The 17,651-nt window shown below is 47.6% G+C and overlaps 1 protein-coding gene across 7 annotated transcripts in view; it reads left to right on the top strand.

Moving 5' to 3' along the window:
• Positions 1 to 17,651, top strand: part of LOC146797467 (protein SSUH2 homolog) — a 249,177-nt gene that overhangs the window by 180,043 nt on the left and 51,483 nt on the right. For all 7 annotated transcript variants that reach the window (XM_085624496.1, XM_085624498.1, XM_085624495.1 and 4 more), the window contains one exon: positions 11,913 to 11,995. In XM_085624496.1, the coding sequence (XP_085480622.1) occupies positions 11,913 to 11,995 (83 nt within the window). The remainder of the gene's footprint in view (positions 1 to 11,912; positions 11,996 to 17,651) is intronic.

The following is a 17,651-nucleotide window of genomic DNA, read 5'->3' as shown; positions in this document are numbered from 1 at the left end:
TGTTCGATCTATTTTAACCCAGTCTGTTTCTTTTGGAGGTACTTTATTTTTCAGGTATACAATCACCTGCTCATACTTTCTCATTACTTCTGGATCTGGTGCTCCTGTTCTCTGATCTCTTGGATATTCCTCAGTAGGCCAACTCACAACTATTTTACACTCAGCCCACAAGTCTGCTGGAACAATTATATCAAACAGACTATTCAAGTCAATCCACAGCACTTTTGACAATTTCACAAACCTGTCTACCTGCCTATACCACTCAACGGGCTTTTCTCTCAATCGAGGGAAATCATTCGTAAATGATAAAATATCCTGTCTGGTCCATGGAACATGTACATATCCTCCTCCAGGTATTTCTCTCATAGGATAAGTATCCACTGGTTTTTCCTTTTCTCTCACAGGAAATGCTGAATAAGTCCTATCCCCTGATTCTTCTCTCTTTTTGTACCACCTATCCTTCCACTTCTCAACATCACCCCATTTTCGCAATAAAGCGATCATCTCTTTAAACTGTCCTGTTCTACCAGTACCATTCAAATTTTCAATATCTTTATCTGTGAAATCCATCCTGTAAGACTTCTGCAAAACTTTCACTTTATCAATGTCAACTCCATAGTCATTTGCTATTGCTCTTAATCTGTCATGTGTATTTCTCGCTCTCCAGGTGATATTTTTACACATAAACAACAATTCACCATCATGATGATTTTTTAGAATTTCTGTTGGAACTGTCCCTGCAACAAGCTCTTCTAATTCTACACGTAAACTTGCAACATCAATTGCTTGTGAATCTTTATCCCTCTTTTGAAGAACTTTCATCCATTCATTCAAATCTTCAGCTGTTATTTCAGTAGATTTTCTCACTGGAACCACTTTCTTCTGCGGTTCTAAAATTGGCATCCCTGAACAACTAGCTTCACCAGCATCCAGTCCTGAATTAGACTGTACCTCTAATCCTTCACTACATGTGTCATGTCTGAATTTTCCTGCCCTTTTTCCTGAATCTCCTGAAGGACCAGCCAAACTTGTCAATCTATTCCCAACATATGGAATAACCAAACCATTCTCACCTATCCTCTGCTTATCAAAAACAGGCATAACCGGACCTATGGTTACGGGTACCGTAACAGCGTCTAGATTCTTTGTCAACTCTTTGATCTTTTCAGTCAATTCCGATGTAGTTCTGGCTAAATCTCTCGTATTTTCGCCACTGCTTCTATTCTCTCTTTCCCTGAAAGGATTACCACTTCTTAACTCAGGTGTCACATTTTCTGTCTCAATGATACGCACTGTATCTCTTATCGGAGAAACAACTGGTGTACTCTCTTCTGGTTCCGGTCTATATGGAGGTGGTCTTTTGTAAATCATGTCATTCAAAACCTCATCCTCATATTCATTAACTCCATATCTTTTCACTTCTACCTCAGGAACCCTTTCTGTTCCTTCTTCAACTGTTCTCATAGGATATAATCCCTCTGACATACTAGCATCTCGCCATCTCGTCATTCGATCATGATGAGTTTCACGACCATGTCTTCTCCCGAACATGTACCTATAGTTGCCTCCAGACCTCTGTTTCTCTCGCTCATGCACTTCCTCTTCCCATTCCACTAAAGCCTCGAACTGTGTCGGCCTTGGTCTTGGGTCAAGACATAACATCTTTTCCCGTAAATTTGTCAACACGGCCAGATTAAATGAACCATGTTCTGGAAATGCTAAAACTCCATCTTCCTTGGTATACCTAACCCAATTCTCCAACCATATACAGGTATGATACCCATATCTCGCAGCCATGAAGGATGCAGGCATTTTCGATGGAGGTAACAATTCACCCTCTCTCGTTTTAACATCTTTATCCTTGTCGAACCAATTTTTAATCTTTCTGAACAAAGATTTTTTCTTTTTCTCCTCTTGGTAATACATTTTAACGCTTACCAAGACTTTCTAATCCCTTCCGTAATACAACTGCACAATATGATTTTTTTAACCAATAACAGTGCGACTCACACTAACGCACCAATCCTGGAACGTTTACGTCACTAGAATAGCTCTACCAATCCTTGCGCGGCTCACACCAACACACCAATCTCAGCGCGAGCACTATTCTGATCTAATATCCAATCAGAGCGCGGTCTGTTTGACGTCAGCAGTCGCTGCAGTCGCTTCTGTCTCCTGTCTCTTGTCACTCGTATACCCCTCCTTTATAAAATTTCTCAGTAGACTCCGTGTCAAATTTCTACAAAATCTATTAGTTACAACATATAAACATCTCCATTGTCTGCTTCGCTAACCACAGAATAGTAAAGAAAATCTATTTCACAAGAATCCCGTTGACATAGTACCACATCCCTCTACTCTGCCCTTCTAACATACATTCATTAATTGTTTCCTCTAGGACTTGTCCAAAGAGTCTTACAATCAACTAAATATATGAGCATTCACGCACATTCATACAAGAAAATATATAATACATACACACAGAATCCTGCTTTTCCCGAGAACAGCGAACAATCTGCTCCACTACAGAATTATAACACACATTAACCAAGCAGCTTACTTCTACCCAGTTTCTCAAACAAGCTCAGAGAATACCTATTACTTCTCCCGCAATAAGCTTTAACGGCGAACCTTACGGATCCCTGGGACTTAAAACCAGAGTTTCACAGATAACCTTCACTACCATACGCACTCCTTATATACCAGAAATATTTCTAATAGTAACATACGACAATGTCACTGATTCCGAACCCAGACAATGTGACGCGCAACTTCAATTGTCACACGTTTTCTTTTTCCTGCATACATACAGGACCAACAATCCCGTCTTTCCCGAGAGCAGCATATACTTCCCTCTGCCCTACTACGGAACTGCTACTAGCTCCCAAGTTCCAGAAGCACTACATATAACTCAACATGACGACTTCAACATATAGTATTAGTACATATACCAACATCAATCAATAATCAATAATCAATAAGCTAATGTACAAGCAATCTAATCAGATCAAGACAATCATCAATAACCATCCTCACTCTGCTACCAGGAACTTGATGCAGATTGGGGTGTACAAAATCTCCCTACTTCCACGGATAGAGTAATTTCACAGTTACACGCACATACACTCACCATACACTAGGGCCCATTTCACTAACATACACTCAGATACTCCACCAGCATTGAACCTGTGGAAAGAAAACCTCCTAAACACCCCACATCTACACTGAGGTCGAAAAGACCTAGTTATTGTAATTGTCCTGAGTCATAATCTAAACAATCTATACAACAATAATCAAATAGGAGGAGGAGCCTAGCGCGCATCCAAGATGGTCGCGTGAGCACAGGGCTCCCCGGACCCTTTCTGCTCCTCGGAATATATCCTGAGACTATCCTGATTTGGTGTATGGAATCTGGGAGATGAAGACCAGCTGATCATATATCTCTTTTCGAAACTCTAATCGGACCTGGGAATCCTGAGTTGTCGTCGTCGGAACTTTTGGGACCCACCCGACGGAGGTGGCCGGGGTGAAGGTGACCCGTGGGGCCGGGCTGCAATTGAACAACAGCGGCCTCAGCGCGGTGCCAGTTACCGATTCAGCACTTTCGGTTTCGGTTTTGGCCTTCAGGAGATCATCTGGCGTGCGTGCTCAAGGCGGCGAGGTGCCTCCTGGGCCTCTGCCCGAGGCTTGCTTCCATCTGCTACTGGCGGGCCTAACGCCTCCTACACCGACAGTTTGTGGTCCTTTCCCCTTGATCGGAGGTCCCATTGAGAGACTGCGCTCACATGGCGGGCAAAGGGGGTCCGGAGGGGCGCAAGACCAAGGCTTCACTGCGCGGGGGAGCGGTCCAGAGCAACAACATGGACCGCTATACCCAGGGCAGGGGGTCCCCTGGCGCTGCTGGCCTCTCCCCGGATGCTGCAGGGGGAGGCACGACCGTCTCTGCGGAACCTTCCCTACAGGACATTATGGGCGCCATCGAGGGCATCAGGGAAACTATCGCGACGCAATATGAGGCCCTGGCCCGTAAGATCGACACTGTCGCGATCGACGTCACCCTGATCCGGGCCGACCTCTCTAAAACCAACGAGAAGGTCCAGGCCCTTGATACACGGACCTCCACCCTGGGTGCGGAGGTGACGGATCTGCGGGCCGCGCTTGGGGACATTAGATTGGTCAACGACCATATGGCCCGGCGGCTTGAGGACTTCGAGGGACGGGCCCGACGCAACAATATCCGCATCATTGGGGTACCGGAGTCCTCCGACAGCCGCCCGGTGGACCTCGTGGTCGAGGAACTTATCCTGCAACAGCTGTCCCCGGCTGGCCTAAGCAAATTCTTCGCTGTGGAGCGGGCCCATCGAGTTCCGGGCGGCCGGCCGCGGCCGGGGGCCCCCCCGAGGCCTATCGTGGCTAAACTGTTCCACTACAGGGACCGCGATGCTATTCTGCAGGCTTCACGGACCCGTGGCCCGGTCCGCTACGAGAACTCGACCATCAACTTTTACCCGGACTTCACGCAACTGGTCCAGAAACAGCGGATGGGATTCCAAGGAGTGAAGCGCCGTCTCCGCGAGCTAGGCCTGAAGTATTCGATGATCTACCCGGCGAAACTTCGAGTGGAGCATGGAGAGCGGACAGTCTTTTTTGACTCTCCTGTGGCCGCAAGTGACTGGCTGGACTCGCTGCCGGACGTGGGTGGCCGGCCCGGGCCCTCTGGGGGCACCGCAGGTGACGGGTCCCCTTAGACTGACCTTTGGTCCTTGCTTTTGCGGTTTTGCACTGTACAGTTGGGTCTTACTTCTTTTGCATACTGTGTTTTACCAGGACCCGTGAGGGGTGCGGGCGGGTTCGGGTCCCTTTCCTCCTCCGGGGTCTTTTTGTAGAATGGGGTTAGTGGGGCGACAGGCACACTGCAAGTTGGGGGGGGTCTTTGGCCCGCAGGGGTGCAGGGTGGGGGGCGTTGGACTTGGGGTGGGGTTGGGGGGGAAGAGGGGTTGTTTAGTTGTGTGTTTTTTGTTTACAGGGCGAGGTATTGATTTTTATCCATATTTGGGAGCGGTGCTGCGGGCTGGGGGCCTCTTGATCTATTGGAGGGGATGGGGGGAGACGGGTTGAGGCTTATGTCATGGAACGTCAATGGGTTGGGGGACCGTATTAAGCGGGGTGTTGTACTGCAATATTTGCGTCGTTTGACTCCTGATGTGGTGTTTCTCCAGGAGACACATTTGGTCGGCAATGTCTGCCATGCGATGAACAGGGGGGGATATCGCCTCGTAGCCCATTCTGGTTTCACAACTGGCTCCAGGGGGGTGGGCGTTCTCCTGCGAACCTCCCTTCCGGTGGAGATCACGAGGATAGTCTCGGATGACAGAGGGCGCTATGTGTGTTTGCTTGGGAGGTGGGAGGGGCAGCCCCTTACCCTGGTTTCAGTCTACGTCCCCCCGGGCCTCCAGAACTCCACCTTTACTGATTTGGGTCGAATGCTGCTTGACCTCCCGGACGGCCTCCTGCTCATGGGCGGGGACTTTAATTCTGTGGTCTCGGGTGAACTGGATCGTCACCCACCGAGGACCCTCCCCGCTGCCCAGTCATGGCTGGGTGGGATGTTGGAGACCTTCGGCTTGGTGGATAGTTGGAGACTAATGCATCCGACCCAGTGCCAGTTCACCTTTCATTCGGGGGCGCATGGGAGTCTCTCCAGGTTAGACTACTTCCTTATGCCCGCGGCGCAGACTGGTCGGATTCGAGAGGTCAGACACCTGGCGCGTGGTATCTCCGACCATTCTCCGCTGTGGCTTCTCTTTGACACCGGGTCGCGGTCCGCAGGGCGGATAGCTCCCATTAACCCCTGGTACCTGCGGGACCCTGTGACTCGTGACAGCCTGGTTAAGGCCATGGACCAATACTTCAGTGAAAACGAGGGGTCGGTGTCGTCTGCGCTGTCCCTTTGGGAAGCCTTTAAAACTGTTATACGCGGACACGCCCTCGCCCAGATAGTGGTGGCCAAGAAGGTTAGGAGCGAGGCGGTGGTGAAGCTGGAGACTGACATCTCGGGGCTGGAGTCGGCCTTGGAGGCGAATGTTACTCCGGACGGGCTACATGCCCTTAGCCTGAAACAGTTCGAATATAGGTCCCTGGTCACTGACGCGGCCGAAACTATGTATAGGGAGCAGCAGGGCCGATTGTATGACGCGGGGGACAAAGCGGGAAAGTTGATTGCGTGGCTGGACAAAAAGGAGAGAGTGAATCGTGTGGTCTCCGAGTTGCGTGCTGCGGATGGTGTGTGTGTGACTGAGCCGGATGAGATTGTGGAATGCTTCGCTGACCACCTCCGGGCGGTGTACTCCCCGGTGACTGACAGGGACGAGGATGACTCTCGCCTCCTACTGAGAGATATTGCTCTGCCCGGCCTGTCCGTTGAGGACCGGGAGCGGCTGGACGCCCCCTTATCGTCGGATGAAATAGCGACCGCGATTCGTTCCCTTCGCTCGGGCAAGGCTATGGGTCCTAACGGTCTGCCCATTGAACTATACAAATTGCGTCCTGATAAGCTTGCGCCCTTCCTCAGCCGCATGTTCCGCGACTCTCTTGCGGCGGGTTCCCTTCCGGCCGATCAGCGCTTGGCCACCATAGTCGTTATCCCCAAGGAGGGCAAGCCGCGTGACCGCTGTACCTCTTACCGGCCTATTTCACTGCTCAATGCGGAGCCTAAAATCCTGGCGAAAGTCCTGGCCTATCGAATGTTGAGTGTCGTGTGCGACCTTATTCATCCGGACCAATGCGGCTTTATCCCGCACCGCAACACCGCTCTTAACTTGCGTCGTCTGCACGGGGTCCTCGCCAGGGCGGAGTTCCTCACCGAACCGGCCGTGCTGGTTTCTTTGGATGCCACGATGGCATTTGACACTATTGAGTGGCCGTTCCTCTGGGCCGTCTTGGGTAAATTCGGCTTTGGAGAGGGATTTATTGGCTGGGTGAGGCTCCTTTACACGGGACCCATGGCTCAAGTGGTGGTGAATGGGCGGGTCTCTCGGCCCTTTGCCCTCGGCAGGGGCACGAGGCAGGGGTGCCCGTTGTCCCCGTTGCTTTTTGCTCTCGCCCTGGAGCCACTCGCTGCCTGGCTCCGTTGGGAGCCCTCGCTTAGAGGGATCCGGTGGGGCCCGGGCTTCGAAGATCGGGTCTCGCTGTATGCGGACGACATTCTCCTGTATCTCACCTCACCGCGGCAGTCACTCAACGTCCTCTTTGACGTTCTGACCTCCTTTGGGAACAATTCGGGTCTCACGATCAATTGGTCTAAATCCTGCGTTTATCCCATCTCTGGTGGTCCTCCTCTCCTGCCGCCTCGGCTCCCGATTCAAATATCTCTGAGCGGCTTTAAGTACCTGGGGATATACGTTTCGCTGGACCCGGTGGCTCGCTATGAGCAGAATCTCCTGCGTCCACTTCGGCGACTGCGTGAGGACACGGCCCGGTGGTGCAGGCTGCCCCTGTCCCCGCTGGGTCGGGCCGCGCTGTTTAAAATGATGTCCCTTCCCAGGTTTCTCTATGCACTCCAGAACTCCTTCGACGTTATCCCAGTGGCCTACTTTCGGGAGGTGGAGAGCCTGCAGAGGAGACTGGTGTGGAACGGCCGGGCGCGTATTGCTCTTGCCAAGCTCACTCTCCCCTGGTATGACGGGGGCATCGCGCTTCCTGACATTCGCAGGTACTATTGGGCCTCGCAGCTATCTGCCATTAACCACGCCACGTATGCGCCCGGCGTGAATCCGGCGTATGAGATGGACAAGTTCCTGCTTCCCGGCGGGAACTACAACAGGGCACTTTATTCCCACCTGGCTGACCGGACCCTTACGGGTCCTACTAAGATTGCTGTGCGGACCTGGAGGGCTGCCACTGCGGCCATGGGCTGGAGTGAGCGAATGACATGTGCTACTCCCTTGTTTGCCTCCGACCGCCTGGGCAGCTTGTGGACCACCAAGGGGTTTGACCAGTGGGACACGATTGGTATCAGCAAAGTGGGAGACCTGTGGCACAAGGGCGCGGTCAAGACTTTCGCGGTGCTCCAGGCCGAATACGAGCTGACCGACAGGGAGTTCTTCCGCTACGCCCAGGTTCGACACGCCCTGCTCTCGGTCTTCGGGGAGGGGACCAAGATACCTGTCTCCTCGCCCCTCGAGGACCGCATACTTGACGGACATGTCCCTGATAGTACTATTTCTTTAATTTATAAAAAATTGATTAATCACCGGGCGGATCTCCTGGTGCGCCTTCGGGAGGCTTGGACTGGGGATGGGGTCGAATTGGACGACGAAGACTGGCAGTCTGCACTGTCGTCCCCCAAGGAGGTTGCCATTCCGGCTCGTCTCCGGTTGGTACAGCTCAAGATTCTCCACCGGGTGTATGTGACGGGTCCGCGCTTGGTCACGATGGGATTTTCCGACGACGGGCTCTGTAAGCGAGGCTGTGGGCTCAGCGCCACCTTTCTTCATATCCTTTGGGAGTGCCGCGAGGTGGCGGACTACTGGCGCCGGGTCCACGCGGTTATGGGACAGGTCACCGGGGTTGTGCTGCTGCCGGAGGTGCGTCGCTGTGTCCTGAATGTGTGGGAGCCCAATGACTACAACGCGGCACAGACTCGGTGGGCGGCCCTAGGGAACATGATTGCCAAGAGGGATATAGCGCAACTTTGGGGCGCTCAACGGCCGCCCACCGTGTCAGTATGGAAGGAGAATATGGACTGGTGTATGTTTCGGGAGAAGACAGTGTATGTGGCCCGTGGCAAGCCGGGGGCATGGGGTAGAATTTGGGGTCAATGGAATGCGTATCGCGGAGGCATCTGTACGCCCCCCCTGGTAGACACTGATATCGCCATGTCCCCCTGACCCTTGGCGGCTCCTGGCGCTTTTTGTAACAATTACATATGGACTTACATCTCCCTTGACCCCCTTCCCCCCCCCCCCTCCGTCCCCGGCCTCCCGGTACTCCTCTCTTTAGCGGATTGCTCAACTGTTCTGACTGGAGTCTCCCGGGGGGCGCCTGAGCCGCACTGGTATCCCTCATAACTCGCCTTTTGTTTTTATTGTTTTTCATTTTGTTTCTGTTATTGTTGGACTGACGCTTGCTGTTCTTCGAGAACTATCTTGAGCCACTGCGGGGCAGTGCCCTGGGAACTGACTGTAGCCTTGATATGTGTATATTTCCTTATGTACCTAGCGGCCGGCCCGGGTGGTTGTAGGCCCATACTTGTAACCGAATTACTGTTCAATAAAAACTTTTTCAAAAAAAAAAAAAAAAAAAAAAAAACAATAATCAAATAGTGTACTCAATAATTGACAAGAAATAATCACCAACACCGTATTTAAAATTATGATTCTTTATCTAAAATTAGTCAAAAGAAATTAATCAGAATAAATCATTTTCTCATAATTACCTATTCTAGCTAAATGTCAGAATGGGTCATCAGGACAAGTCTCTCAGTAGAAATCTCCCAAGTCACCGTCCTCACAGCATCAATCCTCACCAACGCAGGTTTGGGAAGAAAATGGCAAAGTGGCAAAAGCCCTCTCTAGGCTAACAATTTTTATAGTATTTTAAACAAAAGAAAGCAACAAAAAATATTCATCGCGTCCGCTGAACCTCTGAGCAAAGCGAGAAGGAAAGGATGTAGCATCGCTACATTTGGAAAATCTCCGCTCAGGAAAATCACAAAAATAAAAAGACAGAACAGGAACCAAAAATAAAAAGTAACTTTTAACATCCACATTTCCTCAGCGATGACACAATGAGCTCAGAGTTCTTTCTTTATAGCTCCTTTGTCCTCCAAGGCTGTTCCGATACATCTGGAAACTCGCCCAGAACTGCTGCTATCCTCACGGAAAGTTTTAACCAGGCAAGGACTGTGGTCAGATGTCTCGTGACCATATTCAGCAAGGCCCTCTCATCACAAATCTTTCACTCGAGGCCAGGCTGCAAACGGCAGCCATTTTTCATTAGGCCAAAATGGACCATCTTAATTAAAAGAGACAAAAACAACTTTACCACAGCATAATGATTAAACAGTGTTAACCCCACTAATACCCTTATGTGTATGTAATTATCTTGCTTTTGCAACACAGAAAAGCATTAGTTCAAAAGCGTTTTGTGCTTTAAAATAAACAGCACTCAGCAACGTTTATTTAATAAACATGCACATTGTCAATAGGCAACACATACGCGTTCCCACGTGTAATTCTCTCTTGTTAATTCGTACATGTTGATAAGTAAAAACACTTACACAAAACAAATAGTTAATAATTAATGATTATTAATGTTAATTATGACAAATAGACAAACCAGAGCTTAAAAACCCAATAGATTTTCAACAGAAAATCCTGCTCCAGCAATCAGTGTCACCCACCTTCAGTGGGGGAGAGGGTGGAGAAAGGACACAGGTACACCCCAAGGTTAGCAGTAGTCCACTCTGCTGTCTCCCCTGCGCATCCTAATCATATTTACTACTGTGAAGGCCTTGGTAATAGCGCTTCCTGTTCCTGGTGGTATTCTACAAGCATTGGCCTGCACGACACGGAGGCAGTCAATCCAGTGAGGAGGCCTCCAGTACATCAGGGTACAGTAACCCCCACCTCCTTCTGCTCACCGGTCTGCTTCCTGCTACACATGTGGGGGCTGAGGCGGGCCACTCCACCATGCGCGGAGCCATGAATCACCCCTTTCATTTGGGTCTCCTGGCCGTCTGCACCCACTTTTATACATTCACCACAGAGTCCATCATGCACCAAGCAACATGGTGCAAGAGCGATGCAAATGTAAGATGAGATTTATGAAGCCACGCAAGGCCACTGTTATGATGTAAAGTTTGTTAAAATGTGTTTTACCTACCTGTGAAGTCTTTAATATAGCCTTATAGCCCTTCGTAGCGGGCTATACCGCTATTAAAGGCCCGCTGCAGCGTGACTTTAATAGCGGTATAGCCCTGCTACGAAGGGCTATAAGGCTATTAGAACATTCTGCCACTAGAGGGCAGAATGTTCTAATAAATTAAACAAAGGCTTCTCGAAGCTCGAGGGGATTTAAATCCCCTCGAGCTTCGAGACGCTTTTGTAAAACATTGGAATGTTGCTCTGCGGGCCTTTACCGGCCCGTAGAAGCATGGAGCACTCCATTGTCTACAATGGAGTGCTCCACATTCCAATGTTCTAATATTCTTTCTTACCTCGCATTGGAATTATGGTAGTTCTGTATTCTTAGAATGTAAGGTGGATGACACTCGATCGGAGGCAGTTGCTGCTTGACCGTCGAGGGTGTCGGATGCCAGGTTCCCTTTCTCCAATAAATCTTCTTAATTACCAACTCCAGTGTCCTGTTCCATAACGACACTTCACAACAGCCACCTTGCATGGCCCTGTGTAGCTTCCTAAATCCCAAGTAATGAAATGCAATGCAAATCGCTGTGTAGCATTACTATGCGCCAGGGAGGTGTTGCCATGGTTGCTGTGTGGGTGTTCCCATGCAACTACCATGGATTTTGGCGCATTCCCAGATTTACATGAGGTGTGGTGCAGCGGCCAGGGCGACTAAGAAGTCTGTCTTAAGTCTGTCTTAAGTCTGTCTTAAGACAAACTTAAGACAAAATCCTAACTTCTGTGAATACCAAAAGTAGTAAGTTTAGGATTTTGTCTTAAGTTAGTTCTGTGAATCGGCCCCAATGCATTCCTGTCCTTTCCCAGTGACGCAGTGCTGCAAGGGGACTTGCTGCGCTGCCCTGTGCCACAAAAGTCATGAATAGATCCCTCAGTGGCTTTAGAGGGGCTGCTGTGGCTGAGGTAATGACCGTCAAACTCTAAATGAGACCCTAAGTCACTGCAGCATAAACTTGCTTCTATATTGATGTCTTATTTTCATTTCAGGCAGCTTGTTTCTCATGCGGAGGTTCAGGAAGAGACTACAACGGAAACATGTGTTCTGGCTGCGCAGGAAGTGGAAGGAGGACGTAAGTAAGCCACAATTAATTGCAGACAGAAAATGTCTATTCAAGTCTTGCTACTGCACAATGTTCCAACATCTCAAATTAGTACATTCAGAGCAATCTCACTGTTCATGGAAAACCTAGATTCATATCACCTTCTCACAGAAAAACAGAACCAAGAAGATGCCTGTCCCCCAAAAACACAGGAAGAAAAATCTCAGAAGGAAGGAAGCTCACAGTAGGTAGAGATTGTTGAACTATTTGGACATTGATCAGTTCATTAAACTATCAGTGTACTAGAAAATTGACTGCTTTTCTCACATTTTCCAAAGTTCCGTCTAAGCTGTTAGCAAAAAGGGATAAGTTATGTCTCTCCCCAGGACTTGCCCACAACTTGTTTACTAAGGATGTTGAGCTAGAAGTACTAAACTTGAATTTGCAAAAACTGGTCTCAAATTTCATGAAGACATTTTTTCGAATCTCATGAGATTTTGTGAACTGACCTTAGATCGGTTCACAAAAACACCTTTTGGAGCGGGTCGCAGTCCCACCGTATGATGAATATCAATGAGATAGATTGGCACAAATTGCAACTTAGTCTGTTTCAAAGCTGTCACAGGGATGATGGCCTCCTGGGGCCAGCAGACCAACATGTCTATAATCACATTTAAATAAAGTAAACTGTTTTAAAATGCATCCCCATTTCCTTAAATGAAAAAGGACTGCATTTAAAAGGAAAACAAATTCTTTTTTCTGAAAGGTTTGTTTCAGAGTTGGCACTGGTCACCTTGGCTACTGCCAACTCCCCAACAAACTTTTTTAACATTCGCAAAGGGGAAGAGACCCTCTTCCTCTTTGTGCAAGAGTTCCAACTTACCTTGAGGAATGGGTAACTTTTCAATGGTTTGTGACTAAAATTGTGGTTGCAAACAATTGGCACATTACATTCCAAATCGAAATTTGGACGGACAACCAAAACACACCTCTTCCAAAATTCGATTCACTATGCATTTCTAAAACCATTTTGTGATTACAGAATTGCAAAATGGATTTAGTGCATAGGAAAAAAGCCATTAAGTTGTCACATACCCTATGATTTAGCGATTCACAGGGTTTGTGACCGCATAATGTTTTAGTACATCAGGCCCACTGTGTTTTTTTTTAAGCGGGGCAGTTTGTAAAAGAAAACGATGGTTAGCATGTGCGATTTGGTCACCCAGCGCACAATGCAGAATTATTTTTCCTGGTAGTCCAAGAGGCAACAGAGGTGGAAGTTATAATAGATTTATAGACATTCTTTGACAAAGACCGATGCAATTGTCCCTATTGTAAAAGAAGAAAACAAAACTTTATACCCCGCTAATACAATTACCAGTTGTTATGAATGTTGTAGTATGTTATATACATTTATATGCAGTGCGTAATTTGTATAACAATTTTTTTTTTTTTTAAGTACCAGGGCCCAATATAAATCTCAGAAAGACACTGCAGCCCTGCCAACGCAGGCAAATGTAAATACCGACGCTACCTGCTAGCAACCACACTCTGACAAAGGTGTCAATTTGGAATATTCGAGGCCACCCAAAGTTATAAGAATTGCCTGACCATGCTTGTTTCACTATGTTTTTAAATATATATATTGCGTTGTGAAACTTGCTACTAAAGTTCCCTGTTTAAAACTAGTGATACAGTGCCACCATATGGTGGAATGCCATACAACTCAGCTAGTGTTAAGAAACGAGTGCTGATGCTGAGTCCCAGTGTAGGAAATTTAGTTTTTGGTTTAGGGGGGTGTGAACCCTTCTCAAGCAACAACCTCAATCCCTGTCAGGGTGAACCACAAAAAGCCACTAAATTAACCTGCGCTTAACCTTTTGGTAGCTAGGCACAAAAGTAGTCAGGCTTAACTTAGAAGCTATGTGTAAGGTATTTATACAGCACAAAGCCAGAAATAAAGTGAAAACAACACAAGAAAAGCCCCACACCGAGTAAAATGTAATAAATAATTTGACACCAAAATGACTAATCCCCAATCAGTAGAACATGAGTTATTATTTTTTTAATTTTAATGACAAATAATGCCTAAAAGAACAAAGTGCCAACCGCAGGCATCTAGCCGCACAAAGCCGGGTCAAAGTCAAAAGTTAAGGCTGGACTTGATGGAGCGTTTTTCGGATACATAGTCTCAGCTTACCTTCAGACTTAGAACAATTTTTGAAGAATGCCTGATAAAGTAAAGTTCTGCTGGGTAAGGTAATCAGCAGCAACTGAGGAGGCTATGTCGTCTTCAGGGAGCCCCTGGACAAAGTTGAGGTGAAGATTTCTACGTTTGGAGTTTGTCACTTTTTTGGAAGTCGAAAATCTCCTGTAAGCTGCAGCCGACAAGGTTTTCACGAGCCGGATACCCTTCCGAAGAGTAGCTGCTGAACAGGATTTGCTGCTGCAGAGAAGAACGTAGTGGGTGCTACCACAAAGTCATGCAGATCAGGGAGCAGGTAGGTCCTGATCTCCTGTCAGTTCTCAGACCACATTTTTTGGGAAATTCTTCTAAGTCTCACATTTTGGATTTTAGCTGTTTGGGCACCTTTAGCACAACTTCCAAGGGTCAAGGACTGGGTGGGCACCACTTGGAGGGCAGGACTCATTCCAGGCAATGTACAGTTGCAGGGTTCAAGTTGTTTAGCTTTTTGTGTCCCTGCACCTCAGAACAGGAGGCCAATCAACTAGCCCTTGGAGTCTATCTGAAGTCCTGGGTTCAATCAGCAAGGCAGTCCTCAAGAAGCAGGGCAGTCCTCTGAGGTACAAAGCAGGCCTCAAGTAGCAGGGCAGTTCTCTGAAAATACAAGGCAGGTCTCCTGGGTGTTCTCTGCAGGTCCAGGAGCGTACTGAAGAGTTGGTCTGAGGGTCCAATATTCATTCCTGTTGACAGCCTTTGAAGTGGGACAAACCTCTAGACTTCCCCATCAGATCTGGACTATCATCCTTCCCTGCCCAAGCGGCCCAGGGTGACAAAAGACCATTGTTATGTTCTTTGTGAGTGTGCTGGCGGCAGCTCCTTTGCAATGGAGGTAGGGCGGGGAACAGCTCACCTCACAACCTGTCACAATGTCCCATTCTGACAACAACCCCCCCTCTTTTGTCTCACTGTCTGGGAGGAATGCACAAAGTCCAATTGTCACTCTACTCACATTTATGAGACCCAAGACACAGGCTGCAAGCACCAAATGGTTAGGTCAAGAAAATGCCAACGTTCTAAAAGTGAAGAAGAGAACTAGGACCCAAAGTTTTAGACAAAGTTTGCACTACTCCTTGCACTCAGCTGAGTGTCCCACAATGTAATGAGCTCAATCTAGATAAGTTCAAAACTTTATACATATATTGCTGTGTGAGCAACCAGTAACTTGATCCCAATGGTACCAATAAGTATCCGTGACGACGTTACTCCTTTGCTTCTTTCTTTTTTGTTTATTCACAAAAAATAAATTCAAAGAAAGTTCATGATTACTCAATTGTCAAACAAACATTTTCGGCGTGGATCACATGAGTCCCAGTGCATTTCAGATGCCAAGCTCACCCTTCTTTAGGGGAATCTACAAACAAATCATAATCATAATCAATATACAATACATACTCTTGTCAATACATACAGTTGACCAGGCTGGCCCTTAATCCTGTGAGGTGAGGATGAAAAGAGTCAGACAAGTGAATAGTATCCAAAAGTGAGAAACAGACCATGTACTTTGTAGATGAACATGCCAAATATACCCAAAAAGAGGTACTATATCATGGAAAAAGTACATGCAAAAGAAGATACATTGGTTCCTTAAGAGTCAGTTATACGTGAACTAGAGGTAAAGGTCAAGTAAGAACAAAAACCCCCAAAACACCCTACAGAGCCCCCGTGCTCAATCCGAAACCGAACAATAGAGATCGCGAATCTTGAATAGACAGAAGTGAGTGACCTGTCGAATTTGCTGTGAGCACTAGCTTATATGGGCATCAACCTCCTGCCCCATGCCTTCATAGACTAAATCTTAAAACTTCAAAATTACCTCCACGCCACAAATATCGTAGGAAAAGCATCCATGGTATGATGACGTATCAAGTGCACCAAACGATGCAGTGTGTGACCATGTATTCATCCAACGTATGGTAAATAGCTTTAACATTGCCACTGCAAATAATGAAATGTCTACTTAGATTCTAGTCCCATGCATGTGTACATACTCTAGTGTATGCTATTAACCAGACGTCCACATTCCAAAGCAACTCACCTAATATGAGACTGCAAAAGCGCCGTGTCTCCTGGGTGTACTTAGATGGATACGACACATTTACTTCTAAAGCCATTTCCTCCCTGCATGGGAGAGCAAAAGGAGGAAAAGCAATCCTCATAAAGCTCGGTTTAAATTGCAAATTGGAGGTGATTATCCCCCAAGTCACCCTATAATCTTGCCATTCTTTTGGACTTCTCCAATAAATTCAGGATCCTGACTGCGAATTTTCACAGTTCAATTTCTGGCAGGGAGACACTCAATGTTATCAGGGATCTTTGAAAGTTTCTAAGTCATTTTTAGGTCTCGACTAGGCAGCGCATGCGCTGTCTCGTTGAGAGATGCTGTATACAGTATAGTGTGGGAAGCTCCGCCCACTTTCCAGCCTTATTTTTGATTGGCTTGAATCATACTTTTTGCATTTCCGATTGGTGCTTCGCTTGCTAATCCTGCCTCCTGGTGGCCATTTCGTCATTTTTATCCTTACGAGGCTATCAGCCCCTTTACTAGAAAAACAGTTTTGTTCCCCTGCCTCTCTCCATTCCCTCCCGCAGTCTGTAACTTCTTACACCACAACCACCCCCCCACCCCCTCCCGTACGAGCCTTCCTTTTTGCCCGCACTTCCGTGTAAAATGCAATAGGGCTCGTGTAAATACGAACCCTATTGCATTTTCAATGCTTGTTTGCCTTGTCATTGGTGGGTGAATACGCACTCTTTGTCTCGCATGCACGAAATGCCTTACATCGCGCGCATGCTAGACAAAGGGAGGCAGAGACAGTGACGTGTGATGGCCCCTCCTTCGTCTTCCGTTTCCCTTTACGGGATGTGCATCTGGATTATCCATCGGTGATTTCTTAGACTCTCCAGGTCCCCACCCCCTCACATTCACACTCTATTCTGTGCGTTCGCCCCCTTCTTAGTGGGAGCACTGATTAGCGGAGCCTGGCACGCCTCCAGGGCCGGACTGGGAACTGAAAGCAGCCCTGGCAAATTTTGCCAGACCAGCCCCCGCCCAGTTCGTAGCGAGCAAGCGCAGCAAACGAACCCGACCGCTACTAGGGGGTTTAGGGGTGTTGTTCCCCCAAGAAAATTTTGGAAAAAGACAGACCAAAATGGTGAATTTTACAGCACATTTTTCATTACATATTCAATTGTATCAATTTTCAAAGCACAGTAGATAGTAGATGATGACCTTAAAGAGCACCAGGTTACCAACCCAGTCATATGTACCCATAGACATTCTTTACAAGTTCATGTTAGCAAGGCCAGTCTAGTTTTGTTTTTCAATTAGAATTCTGGGACTACAAGTCCCAGAATTTTAAGAAAAAAGTGCGGCTAGTCTATTTAGTCACGCACTGACCTGTGAATCTTACTTGGTAACAATTAACTTGATGCATAATAGCA

The sequence above is a fragment of the Triturus cristatus genome, chromosome 9 (genome assembly GCF_964204655.1).
Source record: "Triturus cristatus chromosome 9, aTriCri1.1, whole genome shotgun sequence".
NCBI lineage: Eukaryota > Metazoa > Chordata > Amphibia > Caudata > Salamandridae > Triturus > Triturus cristatus.
The sequence above is the reverse complement of the archived record's forward strand: the minus strand, read 5'-3'. Positions and strand labels throughout refer to the sequence as shown.